The following is a 16,113-nucleotide window of genomic DNA, read 5'->3' on the forward strand; positions in this document are numbered from 1 at the left end:
CACTAACTGCACTGAGTCTTTGTGAGTGAACTTGAGGGTGTGATCTGGATGTAGTTAGCTTCATCCTCAGTTGGTCACATAATTTGTCTGATAATGGTGAATAATTACTTTACGGTATTCAGTCAACTGCAATAGTTACAGTATTGATAATACTATACTGAAAAAGCTATCAGAAGAAGAATGGTTGCAGCGTTCACTGTCAAAATCTAGTCTGAGCTGTCCATTTAAATAAAATCTAACTCTTTAAAAGTGCAAATTGGTATAAAAGATACAGTTTGGTAACCAATTTGTTTCTTAGAAAACAGTAACAAAAGTTACCAAAATTTCATTTGAAAGGATCCATTTTGACAGTTAAATATTTTTTGCAGCTATCTGAAATTGCAAAAGAAGCTGAAGCAGAAAGAAAAGTGGAAGCTGAGAAGGCTGAGTAAGTTATTTTTTCTCTTTAATTCCTTGCTACTTCCTAATGGTAGATAACTTGGCCAGAAAGAATCTGAACAATGCTCAGTATTCAAAGCACTGTATACACACTTTATCTCATCACTATTTCGAAAAGCAGTACAGTCCATAAGAGGTGGCAGTCCATCCCAGTGGACAACAAAATCTGATAAACTTTTTTTTTTTTTTAAATATATGCAGATATGGCTTGTTTGTTTTAGTAACTAAATTCCCTTATTAATGCATACAGTCCTGGTACTTAATTTTCATAGAGGAGGAACGATTGTCATCTTCTATATATATTATAAAGTTGGACCCTGTGAAGCAAACTTCCTCTTTACTACTCATTCATCCCTGTAACAATACTGATTGCCTTGACTGGAATGAATTCACATTATGATACTAAGATTCAATTGTGATACTGTGTACCAAATCCTAAACTCTTCCTTCAAACCCAAGGCTCAAGAAACTACACATGAACTTTTGAAATTTTTATGTTGTTTGCATCGAGTATACACAGCACTGTGTTTTTTTTTTTTTTTTTTTTTTTTTTGCTTTTGCTTTTTACCCTTTTGATCTCTCCTCGGCAACTCTATTCTTGCATATAATTGAAGACTAACTTTTATTTTTTAATTTTACATTTTTTGTCTACCTCCTCTTTTACTCCCAGTTATCTCCACTTACAGTGTCAAAACTAGTTTGAATTCAAAACCAAACTTTCTGAATTAGATTCTTTCTAAATTAATGCATATTTACAATACAGAAGTTTGTCTACGCATATTTGCTTAGCTAATCTTTCTTCTAGCATGGAAGATGGTGAGAAACAAGATAAAGCAAAGGAAGTACTGTCTGAGCAGCTGGAAGAGGGAAAGGTGAAGAAAAAGAAGAGAAGGCATGGACAAAAAATTGAGAAACCTGAGGCTGTTATGGCTAACTTCTTCAAAGCTTTGGAAATTTATCAAACCAAAATGCTTGTAAGTTTTTCTTAAATTCTGTTAGTCATTCAACTTTTATTCATGTAATAATAGATAGAATATTTTCTTGATATTAAAGGGAGAAATTTCATTATAAAAGGAACATTAGCATGAGTTTTCAAAAGAGTGGCTTTATTGATTCTTTTGTGATTTTTGTAATACGTCATAGAATTATATGAGTAAAATGTATATATATGTGCGTATGTGATTCCCCTTACAGTAGCATAGATTGGGTAATCTCTTGAGCTCCTTGTTAGGAGCTCCTTGTTTTCTATGATCTAATGTCTAGAATCTATTATTTTACTTTCTTTAATAGGGAGCTCCTATAGTTCTATAAGATCTTTCTTTGTTCTTTTAAACATCAAATTAAGAACTTTCTGAAACCTTCTCGTGTAGTTTATTCCAGTATTCCAGCACTTGTCTTGCAGATTTCCTTCTAGAAAGTTTTCCCTAATAAACTATTTCAGTATTCCCTGTTGCAATTTTATGTCCATTATTTTTAATCCTGTTCACTCTTCTGTTTACCATTAAATTGAAAAATAGACTGCCAAGAAATGTCCTGCTTATTTTAACTGGTATATGAGGACAGCACAATTACGTATTTACATTCTTAGAAAGCTTGCTGCTTACTTTCTTTATCTTGATATTAGGTACAGGCCATCACTAATTATATATTTTTTTTCATTTTATTTTCAGCACTACCTAGCAAGAAATTTTTATAACTTAAGGTTTCTTGCTCTATTTGTTGCATTTGCTATCAACTTTATTCTACTATTTTACAAGGTAAGATTTGGCATTATTCTTTAAATGTCTTTGCTTTTTTCTAGAGAAATATTTAATGTTGGTTCTAAGGCTTGTTTAATAAAGCATGTATTACAGTCCCTTCAAACACAAACTAAACACATTTAGATATGAAATATTTAAAATAATATTTTAAGCTTTATTACCAGAAGTTGTGACGCTAAACCTGTTCTGTTTTTGCTTGTCTCAGGATGAATGAAAACAGACATTTCATTCATCTGTTGTACTTGAACTTGTGTTTATAGACATTTTTCCATTTACTCACATAAATCTGTTAGTGTTTGGATGGTTAATTTTGTCATGGGAAATTTGAAACCCAATTAAAATAACTTGAATGTCAAAATATCCTCATTTTTAAATCTCCTTTGTTTTAAAGATACTGAGACACTTCACTTAATTGTTCTCAATGATATATTTCTGTTTTAATGATAAAATTTCTCAGTATATTTCTACTTTTCCTGCTTTTTTTAAAAAGCCCTACTGACTACATTAATTTTTGACTGGGAAATACTTCATACATAATTCTAGAATAAAGTTATTGTCTCGAGTTATCTAGATGAGGTCATAGATTACATTTAATTTGTTTACATTTTTTCATGCCTTTCAGGCATGGGGTTTCACATTTGAGGGGGAGTGCTGGCTTTATTTAATTCTTTTTTTTTTCCCATAATTTTTGTGAAGTGAATTACATCTAATGTATGTACATTTTTTCTTATTTGGTGTTTCCATGTAAGAATATAATTCAGTTTTCATTCTTACTTTCTCCATTTGCTGTGTTTTCATTGCCAATATGATTGTTAGTGACTGTTGTGATTAAGATATTTCTGTACTGGGATTGGGGCTTTGATTGGTATAAATAGGCAGAAAAAATATAAAGCAGGAGATGCCTTTTCATAGTAGACTACTGTTCTTTTTATGTGTATTGTGTGAGATAGATATATCTATGTATATTGTGTGAGTTGCAATAAGCTGATGAATCTTTTGTTTTCCAATATTTCCAAATATTTCCATTTTCTAGTTCTGTTGTTTGCAACCAAAAAGTTCAGAAAAGACAAAAGAAGCTGGCTGAACATTCAGTCTTTAAGGAACCGAATCCTGATCTCAAGTATCTTGAAAAGCATCTGCTATGATACAATTACAGTCTCAGAGACAGGGCGGATAAAGATGCAAAAGGCTCAAAAACTGGATAGAATCTGTGCGCACCATTTCAGCAGAAAGACTGTCAGGGCTATTGAGTCTCCCTTCTTGCCTCTCTTTCTGTTTTATACAGTTAGCGAAGATGGACTTCAAAAGAATATAGAGAAGTCTGTTTCTCTTTTTGACAGTCCTTTTCTTCCCACTCACTTCCGCTTTTCATTAGGTCTTAGAGGTCAGCCAAAAAAACATTCTGTTGTAGAGGGAGGACAAAAATTCATATTTATTAGAGCAAGTCCATATGTCATAGATAGGAAAGGGTCAGTGGGAGCCAAACAGGACAGAAGGGACTTCAGGTTTAAAGGCCAAGTTTTTTAAGTCATTGGCATAATTTAGGGCAATGTGTCAACTTTATTGGTCAGAATATTTACAAAATAGTGATTAAGTATTTAAACTCTAAACCGAGTCATGAAATAAAAGCTTATGGACAATGTACGAATTGATAACACAGTAACTGTTTCTTTCTAGACTCTAGTAATCAGGAACAATGTAGATTACCAAACAATCCTTGAAATCAGTCATACTAGATAATCCAATCATCGCTAGGTTCTTCCAATAAAACATTTGTGCATAACTTTTTCATTTGTTTTCTTTTTGCTTTGGCACTGTTAAAGGAAAGATCTGTAAACTGTCAAATGCTTGTACTTGCTTTTCCTCGCTTCTCTTTTCAGTGAAATGAGATGATGTGGAGACTTCTGCTGTAAAAATGAAGGACGTTACTGTTCAAAGCTAATGCTCTCTGTCATCTTCAGAAGAGCTGGCTTTACAAACATAATTTATTGTAGAAAACTTAGGAATTTGTCATTATAATAAAGGAAAAGCTTTTAACTTTATTATGTGTGCTCTGTGTTTGAATTTCTCTCAGGTGACAGAAGAGCCACTTGATGAGGTAGAGGAGGACTCTAATCTCTGGAACACTTTTGATGAAGAGGAAGAGGAGGAAGGCATGGTGTTTTTTGTTTTAGAAGAAAGTACAGGTTACATGGCACCTGCTCTCAGAGCATTGGCAGTTATTCATACCATCATCTCCTTTGTCTGTGTGATTGGATACTATTGCTTAAAGGCAAGTTCTGAATCTTATTACTACCCTGTATTTGTTAAAGGACATTGTCCCAAAGTAGTTTTTGGAGCTGAAATAAAAATACATATTTCTATTCAGTTGTTTACAAATTCTCACTCTTTCATATGTAGATGTTTTCCTCACATACTAGGTCTGGCAGGCAAGGATAGAGTGAACGTTTTTTCATAGCAGTGCATGTGTTTGGATTTAGGTTAAAACTCTTGGTAATGCCCACATCTTGGTTATTGCTGAGCAGTGAATGCATGGTGTGGAAGTTTTCTCTTTTCTTTACCCACTCTGTGTGCCCTTCAGTGAGCATGCTGGGAGTGGGCAAGAGGTCAGGAGGATGCACAGCTGGGACAGCTGACCCAGACTGAACAAAGGGATATTCCGTGCTCAGAAAGAAAAACTGGGCTGGGGGGGAGGGGGACTTATTTTCTGGGTGGCTGTTGGTCAGCATTGGTCCGTTTGTGGGAGGTGGTGAGTTGTTTTTCTCTCTTCTCACTTATTAAACTGTTTGTGACTCAACCCAGTTTTCTTGTTTTGTTCTTCGGGCTCTTTCCCCTGTTCTACTAGGGGTGGGGTGCAGTAAGCAAGCAGCTGCATGGATGCTTAGTTGCTGGCTGCAACACCTCACGTCAGTACCTGTAGGTAATTCAGTGCTATGATGCGACACCAAAGCATACTACACTGTTATTTAAACCATTCAGACAGCACATGGTTTTATGTTTAAGTGGTAGCCAAATTTTTGTCTGCACCAATGGAATCCTCTGTTTTACAATGAATTATCATGAGAGGAAAAAAAAAAAAAAGGCACTAATGCTTCCAGCAACCTCTAATTTGAATTTTTTGGGAGTAATGGCAAGCTTACTTTATGTGAGATTATGAAAGAAAGAAATTGAAACAAACTATTCTGGCTCACCAGGGCAGTCCGTCTTTCTCAATTCCTTGTTCCTCCTTCATTTTATTGTTGACTTGCTCATTCTGGAGTTCAAAGTCATCCTATATTACTGCTGATGAACAGCAGGACTCTCAGCTGTCCAACAAGATTACAAAATTGGGGCAGTGAATGCAACAGTCTCTAGAATCTTGTTTTATGCTCTAAGTTGAATTTCATTATTTAGTATGAATATATATATATTACTCATGATCATATTCTAAGAGCTGCTAGAACTTCTTGGTCAGTAACAGGAATCAACATTATTGCTGAGATGAGAATACCTTAGTCACATCTCTGATCGCTGTTTCTATTCGTCAGGATACTAGCATGATGTTTGGTTTTATATAGTGTTATAAAGAGTACTTAATGCTGTAGATAGATATCACAGGTTCTAAAAATATATAAACCATGACCAAGATGTCCACTGTCATTTTCATAGGTCCCTCTGGTTGTATTCAAGAGAGAAAAGGAAGTAGCTAGGAAGCTGGAATTTGATGGATTATACATAACTGAACAGCCATCTGAAGATGATATTAAAGGACAATGGGATCGCCTGGTTATAAACACACCGTATGTACAATTAAATGTTTATATATAAATTCTTTATAAAGATTCTATTTCATTAAGCCACTGATCTAGAACCTAACCTGTCCACATGCAACTAGTACATCTAACATAAAGGCATCTTTCACTTACATTAGATGCCACAGTAGTAGATTCTAATATGAAATCCTGTATTATCGGTTTATTTCATAAATATTATATTAACATGTATTTCCCCCTCCTTTTCATTGTTCTGAGGTTTGCAAGAATTGTACATCTTGCCCCACAAGCTCTCTCAAAGCCATTTCACACGTTAGTCACAATGTAGAATTTTCCTTGGCTCAATTTCATGTTCATATTGTACAGCGGTATTCTCTCCTGCCATTTTTCCCCATTTCTTGCTAACAAAATTTGTATATGACAGGAGAAATAAATGTAACATAAAATAGCAATCCCAGAATTTGAGTAGTCTGCCAGTTATTAGTCAGGTTGTATGCGTTAACAAATATTGTAGTAGTCATACACTGATTCTAGGAGACTCGCCTGCTGTTCTGGGTGTGAATGATACAAGTGTAGGCAAGAGGAGGAAAAGTATCAGTAGGCTCTTCCGGCTGAGCTTTAGCAGTTTCTTCAAGAGGTCACCCTGAATTTCTTTTCCCCCTCTACATGTTGTTTTACCAGAGTAGCTGGATACATAAGTCAGTCTAAATTGCCATTAAGACATACAGTCAAACAGATTATTTCCGATTATAACAAGCACAAACTAAATACAAGTCACAAAACAGATTTTGGCTAAAATACATGCAGGCATAAATAGCTATTTGATAAAAACAAGCCAGCAAAGATCAACTCAATGCATCAGAGTGACAATATGCTGGCAAATAGCCAAAATATCTATTTTATCAGACATACTACATTTTTGTGTTATAAATAGTGCCCTTATTACTTTCATTAAAATTATTACATCCACATTATTAGAAATTCTTGAATGCATTTTTTTTCCTGCACCAGATTTTTAAGATTTTTTATTTAAGTTGAAATGTATACTACAATAGGTTACTTGATTATTTTTTTTATTTTATTTTTGGTAATGTTGCCAAAATATTTTTAAATATAGAGTGGTCTTTCATTTGGTGTGTAGAAGGCTGAATGCTAGAATGTATAATAAGAATCAACAGTAATGAACTGGGAAGCAATTGTGTTTCATACAGGATTCTAAGAAAAAAATGTATTATCAGGCACAGCTGAATTCAGTATGCAAGCTTGCATTTATTTGTTGATTTTATTTGTTATTTAGCTAACTTTATTTTCTTTGATAATAGGGAGTTTGTCTTGTTTGTGTAAAAATAGTTTCCATAAATTCCTCATGCTTCCCTTTCTGGATACTTTCTCCTACTCATGGTGTATATGGCCTTGGCAGCAGCATGGCTGCTCTATCAATTAAGTTAAATTAAACATACACAGTTCAGTGAAATATTGATCTATGTTATTTGTATTTATATAGATACTTAGAAAAATGCTATTTGTCCTTCTGATTAAGGATAGACTTGAATGTGACTGCTGGAGGGTACCCACTGCTCTGAATGTGCTGAAATGTCCTTTTTATAAGTTAAAAAAGTATTTAAAAAGACAGAACAGGTAGCCTGATAAATGCAGCATGGTTACATGTTTGCAGTAAAAGACAGACACAAACTGGCTACAGCAGAATCAAATGTGGCTTAGAAATCTTAGAAAACAAGGAAAAAAGTAGGAATATAGAAGACCAGAATATACCATCTGAGTATTTGTCTGACAATTTGTCTTTATCTGAAAGGGTGGTCTGGAATTTCATTCAGAAATTCGATTTGGAAAAACTAGCTGGGAAGTTTTCCTCAACTCCTGGCAGTAGAACAGTATTCTGGAATCTTACTCTTCCAATGTTAAAGCTTGCTTTATTTTTTACTAGGTTTGTTGTTTAGTTCAGTTGCTTTTTTTTTTCTTTACCTTTCTGCATGCTCTGTAGCTGAACTGTCTTGGTGCTTTAGAATTATAAATGGTTTTTACTAGTTTTGTTCTGGGATTTTAGATTCAATGTCAAAAATATTGTACACCTGAGTACAAGATCACCATTGACTCCTGTTTTTTTCCCAAATGACCATTGCATTTTTGTGTTTTTTTTTTGTTGTTGTTGTTGTTGTTCATTCTTTGTGTTTTTGTTTTAATTTGAATTTGATGTTGGCAAACTGTTCACTGTTTCCCAAGTGTTCAGCCTCTATTTGAAATGTAATGCAGTGAATTGAAGAATTATTTAGTCTACAAAACTCTTTATTTTCCTCTCAAAATGATCGTGTATATTGATTTTATGGCTAGGAGCAATAAAGTCGTTAGATACGGAGTTGTTAGGCTCATAAGGTGACATTTGCTGTGCTGTCCTTTTGTAGCCAATCATATTTGTGCCTGAGAAGAAGAAAAAGGGGGGGGGGGGGGGGGGGGGATGATATTGCAGTGATTCGTAGTTCAAATAGGCTGTCCTGACAGCTGTTGTCCATGTCAAAAGAAAATGTTCTCACAATTCAAAGTGGTGTGTGTGGTTGAATGAGTACCCAAACCTGCACTGATCATGAACATGGTATTTTGTTGTTGTTTTATTTTCTTTCCCCTAACAGTCTTGAATAAATTCGAATATCTTTTCCCTATCTTTGCAGGTCCTTTCCTAACAATTACTGGGACAAATTTGTAAAACGGAAGGTAAACTTCTTAAATTTCTATTATATTATTCATAGCAGGAATACACTATTCAGTTAATTGGGATATCTATGTGTAATATGTTTCTGTACACAGACGTATACAAATAATTGAGACCTGAAATTTGTTTTATGGAAGTCACTGTTGTGGTAAATTTCTCTGTGAACAGGCAGTTTAGAGTAAGTGGGAGGCAGGAGGAAGAAAGAATGCTTTGGTTTACTTCCTAGACTCACACACTAAATAACCTTGTGCTGTCAATCAGCCATACAGGCCTAATTTACAGACATTGTCATCTTTAGGATACAAAGCCCCCTCATCCCCCTAAAAAAGGAAAAACATGTCAGCTTAAATGATGGCAAATTATACAGAAGCTTTCAGATAATAGCCTTTAATGCTTCTATTTTTCTTATGCTCCCTATCCACCCCCAGCTTCCTGGGAGTTCTCACTGTTCCCATAATGCTAACTGTGAAAAAAATGTTCTTTCTGTTGTTTGTTCATTTGTTTTGTTTTTTAATTTCTAACTACTGGCTTAAAGTAACTGTGACCAAGATCTTTCTCTGAGCAAAAGCTTATCTTCTTCTATTTTTAGGTTATTAACAAGTACGGAGACTTATATGGAGCAGAGCGCATAGCAGAACTTTTGGGTTTGGACAAAAATGCCCTTGATTTTAGTCCAGTGGAAGAGAGTGAACCAGAAGAGGCATCTCTTCTATCATGGTATGACCTCAGAACTTTACAAATTGTACATTGTTGTATCTTTACCACCAAAGAAAATTTGATTTTATATTGAAACTGTAGAGATGTTTTCCTCTGCATAGAAAATTCAAATGGATAAGTTTTTCTGTCTTCTAAAAAGTATGATTTAAAACAAACAACATGCCTGTGTTATAAAAATAAGAAAAGAATGCAATGTTGATGCAGATTGACACAGTTGGGTATGTTGGGAAGGTCAGAGTTCGGTAGGTCAGAGTTTAGAAGCTCTGTACAGGTGCTGAGCGTTAATGAATTCTCTATGAAAAATGAAGCACCTGCATGACTCAGATAATAAACAGCTAATGGATATCACCACCTTCAGCAAACACATGTATAGTGCCAAGCACAGTTTGTTACTCATACTTGCAGAATTTGGTACATGCATTTCAAAAATCTGTTTTTTCCTAGGTTAAGCTCCATTGATACCAAGTACCACATTTGGAAGCTCGGTGTTGTTTTCACTGATAATGTAAGTGTGTTAACCTAAAAGAATATTCTTTGATTAACTCTATGAATGTATGTTTTCCGCCATCTGCTTTTATATTAAACATATAGTATTGAATTATAGAGCTATTTTAAAATAGTTTTTTTTTCTGTCTTGCCTTGTAGCAAATTGCTTTCATATGTGTTAGAATTTTCTTTTTGATTCCAAGGGGAAATAAGTACCTCCTCACCATTAACAATGCCAGCATTTTGGAAGTTAATGGTACATTCATTTAATTTTCTATAAATCAAATTAGGAACCAAAGGTGTTTTTTCCTCAGATCAAACACAGTATACAGAAACTTACCCTTTTGTATTCTTGAATCTGTTTGACATGGTTGCTTACTTCTCTTCTTTTATGTCTTCTCCTTTGAAAGGCCCAAACTTACGTTAAAATACCCTTCTTCTTTTTTTCTTTTTTTTTTTAATCTCTTTTTGCATCCTTTTGAGCTTTCCCAAACAAATACAATGCCAAGGTGAATAAAGTGAAGTTGAATAAACTAATTGTGGATTAAAAGAGCACACTAAACCAGTGTTTTTTAATAATATGTTTTCATGTCACAGTGGCCTCAGATTCACTGCTCATTAAAAGAATAAGCTGTATTATATGTCTTAGGTTTTCTGGGCGTCTTGAGATTTAAAAATAGCAAAGTGCCTAAAGAGTAATGTAATGCGTTTTGTCTGCTCCAGAATCAGTATTAAAGTTTAAAGTACTGTGTAACAAGGTCCCTAACCAAAACAGTTTTAAGGTAGGGGATTTTGGTGCTAGTAACATATGTGCTGAAGACTGCATTTAAATATGTAAAAATAGAGGTCTCATTAGCATAATCAAACAATAAACAAACTTTGTATGAATAGTTGAGTTGATAAGAGAGTCTTTTTGAACATGTATACTAGAGGTATTACATTCAGATTGATTCAAATCAGATCATGATATAGTATTACTTTATTTCATAACTTAAGTGACAAAGAAAGCTATACTCTATGCCCAATAGCACATTAGCACCTGGTAACATTCTGCCACTTTTCATTTTTTCTGCAGTCATTTTTATACTTAGCTTGGTACACAACTATGTCTATCCTTGGGCACTACAACAACTTCTTCTTTGCTGCTCATCTGCTGGATATTGCTATGGGTTTCAAGACTTTGCGAACCATTCTGTCTTCAGTCACTCACAATGGCAAACAGGTTAGTATTATGTATAGAGACTTGAAATTAACGCATTTTATAACACTACTGGAAAAAGTCTTGTGGGTACCTAGCAAATATTGGAATACAATTAATTTTGATCATGAATGTATTAAAGAATAGACCCCACTGTGTCTTCTTCAGCACATTTAAGACATGTTAATTCTTAAAAAGTTATAATAATCTATGCCCAAAGAGTGCTGAAAACTAAAGACATTTTGTATACAATGCAAAGGTATTTTTCTTATATTTTAGAAAAATATAATAATATGAATTATGACCTAATCAGTTCCTTCTGTATGCTCCGTGATGAATGGACTGGTGATAACTAATAAGAATTCACAACTTCTCCTTAGCTACAGCAGTAACAATGATCTGACTGCTACTGAGATTTTAGTACTTTGCTAGTAAGAATGTTCTTATAGGTACGGACATTCTGCATTGCAGAATATATTTATATGTCACTATGTTCTGCAAAAATCAGGTTAAAATCTGCTTCCAAAACTAATTGTGGAAACTTATACAGGGAATTCTTTGATACCTGCTCTGTGTTCCTAGGTAGCACAACATCAAAAACATCCTTTTCATTAACACACTTTTTTTTTCTCCTTACATTTAAGAAATGTTATTCTAACTGAACTTCCCCAAAATTTCATTTCAAACAAATACATTCCATTCTTTCTCAAATATACTAGCATATATTCTAAGCCCTCTCTTACAGTCTGTCATGTATGTAAAACCATACTAAACTATTTTGAAGAGTTAAAAGAACATCTGCTTTAGTTTAACTTCTATATCCTTTGTGTTTGCCTAATCCTTTCTTTCAGCAGAAATTGACCAATTAAATTTCTTTCCTTATCATCTTGACAAATAAATGAAATCCCTATTTTAATCCCTTTCATTTTCCTTCATGATGAACCAAATTCATATCACTTTTAATTTAATGCTTAGTTTATTTTCTTTAAGATTTTTCTAAATGTAATACTTAAAACTGAGCATAGTTGATGAAACGGTCAACTTGTTTGATGTTACTTTCTTAATAAGCAAAGATTATTTTTTTCTATTTCTACTCTTCTAAAAGACTGTTGAACAATTGATCCTCAGTTTATCTTTTTCTACAGATCTCTAAGTATGCTCCTGAACTATACGTTTCAACTGGAAAATCAGTAGTTGTCTTTCAGCGTTCATGTCTGTACTAGTTATAAGAGCAACAGTTGTATTTAGTCCCAGCTGAATTTATTTACCAAACTAACTAAAGGGGATTATTTTGTCATTTCATTTTTATTTAATTTCACTTTTACATTAAATAGTAAAAATATTGTTTCAGCAACTTGTAGTTGTTATACATATAGCTTAGAAAGCTGGAAAGAACTTCAGTTTCTTGAGACCATAGGGATACCTCAAACCTATCATTACTGCTCTTTTTAGTTCCCTTCTTGGGAAAGGTAGCATATGATACCTTTTCAGTGCTTAAGGCACTACAGTGAGCTAGCTCATCTCATCTGACAGAATCCAACTGAAACCTACTTTCATGTCATGTCTCCATACAGCTTGTGCTTACTGTAGGACTCCTGGCTGTAGTAGTGTATCTTTACACCGTTGTGGCATTCAACTTTTTCCGCAAATTCTACAACAAAAGTGAAGATGAAGATGAACCAGACATGAAATGTGATGACATGATGACGGTAAGTAAAACATCAGTAGCATGCTTCAAATTTCATTCTGAATTTTTAAATGGATACTTAAGGTGAAATCATAAGAAAGGAAGGATTCTTTTATTGTTAAGTTCAACCATCTCTTCTTATTGCTATATGTCATTTGCAAAATATCTGTGGTCTTAAAATTCCTTCTGCATTCTTCAGTGGCCTAAACTTGACAGTAAATATGTGACATCCACTAATAAGGGAAAATATCTGGATTTTTATTCTAAATATTTTTGCATGTGATTTGCTGCTCCTTTTGCATGTAAAGACAGCAAACCCTTATAAAGTACATGGAACAAATTTTATGACAAACTGATCAGCCCTACCTACAAAAAGGAGCTGTGTTATTGCAGCATAAATAGAGCCCAGTTTGTTCCAAGTATTTTCAAATGTGCAAGTGCTTCCTATCCTTATTTAGGTTACATGAAGTATATGTTATTAGCACTAGTTACAAATACTTGCTTAAATAAATCTTTCCTAAACTCCATTACAAGACTTTAAAAGATGTCCTCTACTTACTCAGAGCAAGCTTGAACCTTAGGAATTAACATAGGGGGTAGAATATAGTTGAATACAGCACCAAATGTCTCCCAAATGGTCTTAGTTTGTAAGACTTAGGGAATGAGGAAAGGGTAGCACAATTGATGCGGACTCCCCCTCTTTGTAGGGCTAAGATGAAACCACATCAGTTAAGATACTTAGGAGATTTTTGGTGCAGGAACATGAGGAATTATATTACATGTTCTCTGTTTCTATAACTTTTGGAAAGAATTAGTAGGTCAGAATAATTAAAAAAGTCCAGGATTATTCATGGTAAATAACATTTCCTGCTCTTTCTTCTTTTTTTTTTTTTAGTGTTACCTGTTCCACATGTATGTGGGTGTAAGAGCTGGCGGTGGCATTGGGGATGAAATTGAGGATCCTGCAGGAGACCCTTATGAAATGTATCGAATTGTCTTTGACATCACATTTTTCTTCTTTGTCATTGTTATCCTACTGGCCATTATTCAAGGTACCTTCACTTACCTTGGCAGAAACTGACAGAATTTAGTGTACTTAAGTTCTGCAGTATGTTTAAACCATATTTGTGTTTGAGGTAAAGTAAGTGATATTGCTAAAAAGACTTACTTCTGAAGCCCATAAAGTCATTAATTCTGAAAGTACAAATTTTATATTTAATTTATAAATAATGCGTTGTCCCAAGTACTACACAAAGTACTAGAAACTTACCTGTGTTACAGCATTTATGAGCACATTGACAACTGTCCAGCAATGACGCGGCTTGTGCGGAATAACTCTTCCTGCTATAATCACCATGTAAACTTGGAGAGCCTTGCTGTTAGCTCTTTTTACAGCATTATGTTGGAGACAGCACAGCTGTCTGGAGAATGCAGTAGTTCCCCTTGGGTTTCCTCTCTGACAAGACATCATGTCTACACACTCCTTTCCTCCTTTCTTTAGAGGAGGAATTGCAGTTCTAATTGTTTTGAGACCTGTATTGAACACTCATTGTATAAACGGTCCTAAGGTTGTTAGGAAAAAAAGCAAAACAAAAACATTTTTCAGGCAGCCTTGGAGCAAAAAAAAATGAATAAATGTAATCCATCTATATTTTTTTAAAGTTACAAATGTTGCAGTCCTCAAAATGATCAATTCTTAACACATTGGAAGTGAAGGAATAATGCTTCAAATGTGAAGCGGCATCGCAAACTGGTTGGAGAGAGGTGGTTGTCTGTGGGAGCCAAGTCTTCTTCACTGAGCAAAAGTGGAAGTACAAGAGTTCCATAAGAAGGAGAATGAAAATGAAATTCTTTCATGGGAACAAAAGAGATGAGAGCACGTAAACTTAAATCAACCAAAATATAAGTAAGGAAGAGGTTTTGACTCGCAAGCTCATGGCTCTGTGTAAGAGAAACTCACTGGTGGGAGTACAGTGTAAACAAACACAAGATGTCTGCAAATTAGTAGATTGCACCTTGAATTATTAAACCTAGACAGAAGTATGCTAAACTCCAAATAGAATGGAGGATGTCTAATAGAGCTACTTTTCTGCATTACTTTAATTATTGCTAAGTACTTAACTGTTGCTATTTATCCATTTGAAATAGGTCTGATCATTGATGCTTTTGGTGAATTAAGAGACCAGCAAGAACAAGTGAGAGAAGATATGGAGGTATGAGAACATTGCATTTTTCATTGCTCTTATTAAGTTAGATTTTTAACAGTTACAATAGGGTTGTTGAGTTATAACTGGTTTGTATATACAAATTATGTTTCCAGACCAAATGTTTTATTTGTGGAATTGGCAACGACTATTTTGACACAACCCCACATGGCTTTGAAACACATACTTTGCAAGAGCACAACTTGGCAAACTACCTGTAAGTATATTTTACTATTGGAATTATTATAAAGAGACCTTTCAGCTCAAAGCTAATTTAGAAGCACACATTACTGACAGTCCTTAGACAGAATTCTGTGGAACTGAGGAATATCTCCATTCCTTTCTGGCTTCCCCTCCTCTACTCTGCACTGGTCATTATTTTTAAAGTGCTCACCCTACATATGAGCTCGCTTAGTGGAATGATGCCTGAAGGCACACCAACCCCTTATGTGTCCTTTTTTTCCTCTGGAAGGAAACCCACCTATGTGGAAGGATAAGGAACAATAGTTTATAACTAGTAAGTTGCTTTAGTTTGGAAGATAGGAGGGCTGTGACTTCCTGAGGCTTGGTAATGTTGATGAAACCATTGAAAATTGTTGCTTACCTGAAATGGTACTTCTGACTGTCTCCAGACTAGAGAAGTACGTGAACAAGAGCTAATGGCAGCAGAGAAGGAAGGTGCTGCCTTTTCTTTTTTTTTCCCTAAGGATTATGTTCAAAACAAAAAACAAACAAAAAACATTTCTGGAAAATAAGCTACAAAAAACAAGTCTGATCCTGTAGTTCCTTAGTAATAGCACAGCTTTCTGAAGCCACTAAACAATCAGCAGTTCTATATATTCAGACTATTGCCCAGACTCCCAAGACAGTGATCTCATACTTCATTAGTGAATATAGAACACATCAAAGAGGGTTATTAAAAAATTAATCTAGTGGCATTAGATACCCCTACAAAAATGATAATTACATGAGCATCGTGCCAGCAAAACCAAAGAAGCTGAACTGGCGGGCTCTTCTATAAAGAAATCTGGCTTTAGGATACAGTACTGTATCTAAGCTTTAAAAAAAAGTGTGTGCCTCACGGAGTATAGGTTGCATTATTCCTTGCATAGCATTATAACCTCTGCAAAATCAATACACATTACT

The 16,113-nt window shown here is 34.5% G+C and overlaps 1 protein-coding gene across 11 annotated transcripts in view; it reads left to right on the forward strand.

Annotated features, from left to right (window-relative positions):
• Nucleotides 1–16,113, forward strand: part of RYR3 (ryanodine receptor 3) — a 234,166-nt gene that overhangs the window by 215,566 nt on the left and 2,487 nt on the right. For all 11 annotated transcript variants that reach the window (XM_066997687.1, XM_066997680.1, XM_066997684.1 and 8 more), the window contains 13 exons: nucleotides 369–427; nucleotides 1,244–1,412; nucleotides 2,109–2,195; nucleotides 4,273–4,470; nucleotides 5,847–5,977; nucleotides 8,635–8,677; nucleotides 9,265–9,392; nucleotides 9,837–9,897; nucleotides 10,954–11,100; nucleotides 12,651–12,785; nucleotides 13,659–13,815; nucleotides 14,912–14,976; nucleotides 15,084–15,184. In XM_066997687.1, coding sequence (XP_066853788.1) covers nucleotides 369–427; nucleotides 1,244–1,412; nucleotides 2,109–2,195; nucleotides 4,273–4,470; nucleotides 5,847–5,977; nucleotides 8,635–8,677; nucleotides 9,265–9,392; nucleotides 9,837–9,897; nucleotides 10,954–11,100; nucleotides 12,651–12,785; nucleotides 13,659–13,815; nucleotides 14,912–14,976; nucleotides 15,084–15,184 — 1,481 coding nt within the window. The remainder of the gene's footprint in view (nucleotides 1–368; nucleotides 428–1,243; nucleotides 1,413–2,108; nucleotides 2,196–4,272; nucleotides 4,471–5,846; nucleotides 5,978–8,634; nucleotides 8,678–9,264; nucleotides 9,393–9,836; nucleotides 9,898–10,953; nucleotides 11,101–12,650; nucleotides 12,786–13,658; nucleotides 13,816–14,911; nucleotides 14,977–15,083; nucleotides 15,185–16,113) is intronic.

Source organism: Anser cygnoides, chromosome 5, assembly GCF_040182565.1.
Source record: "Anser cygnoides isolate HZ-2024a breed goose chromosome 5, Taihu_goose_T2T_genome, whole genome shotgun sequence".
NCBI lineage: Eukaryota > Metazoa > Chordata > Aves > Anseriformes > Anatidae > Anser > Anser cygnoides.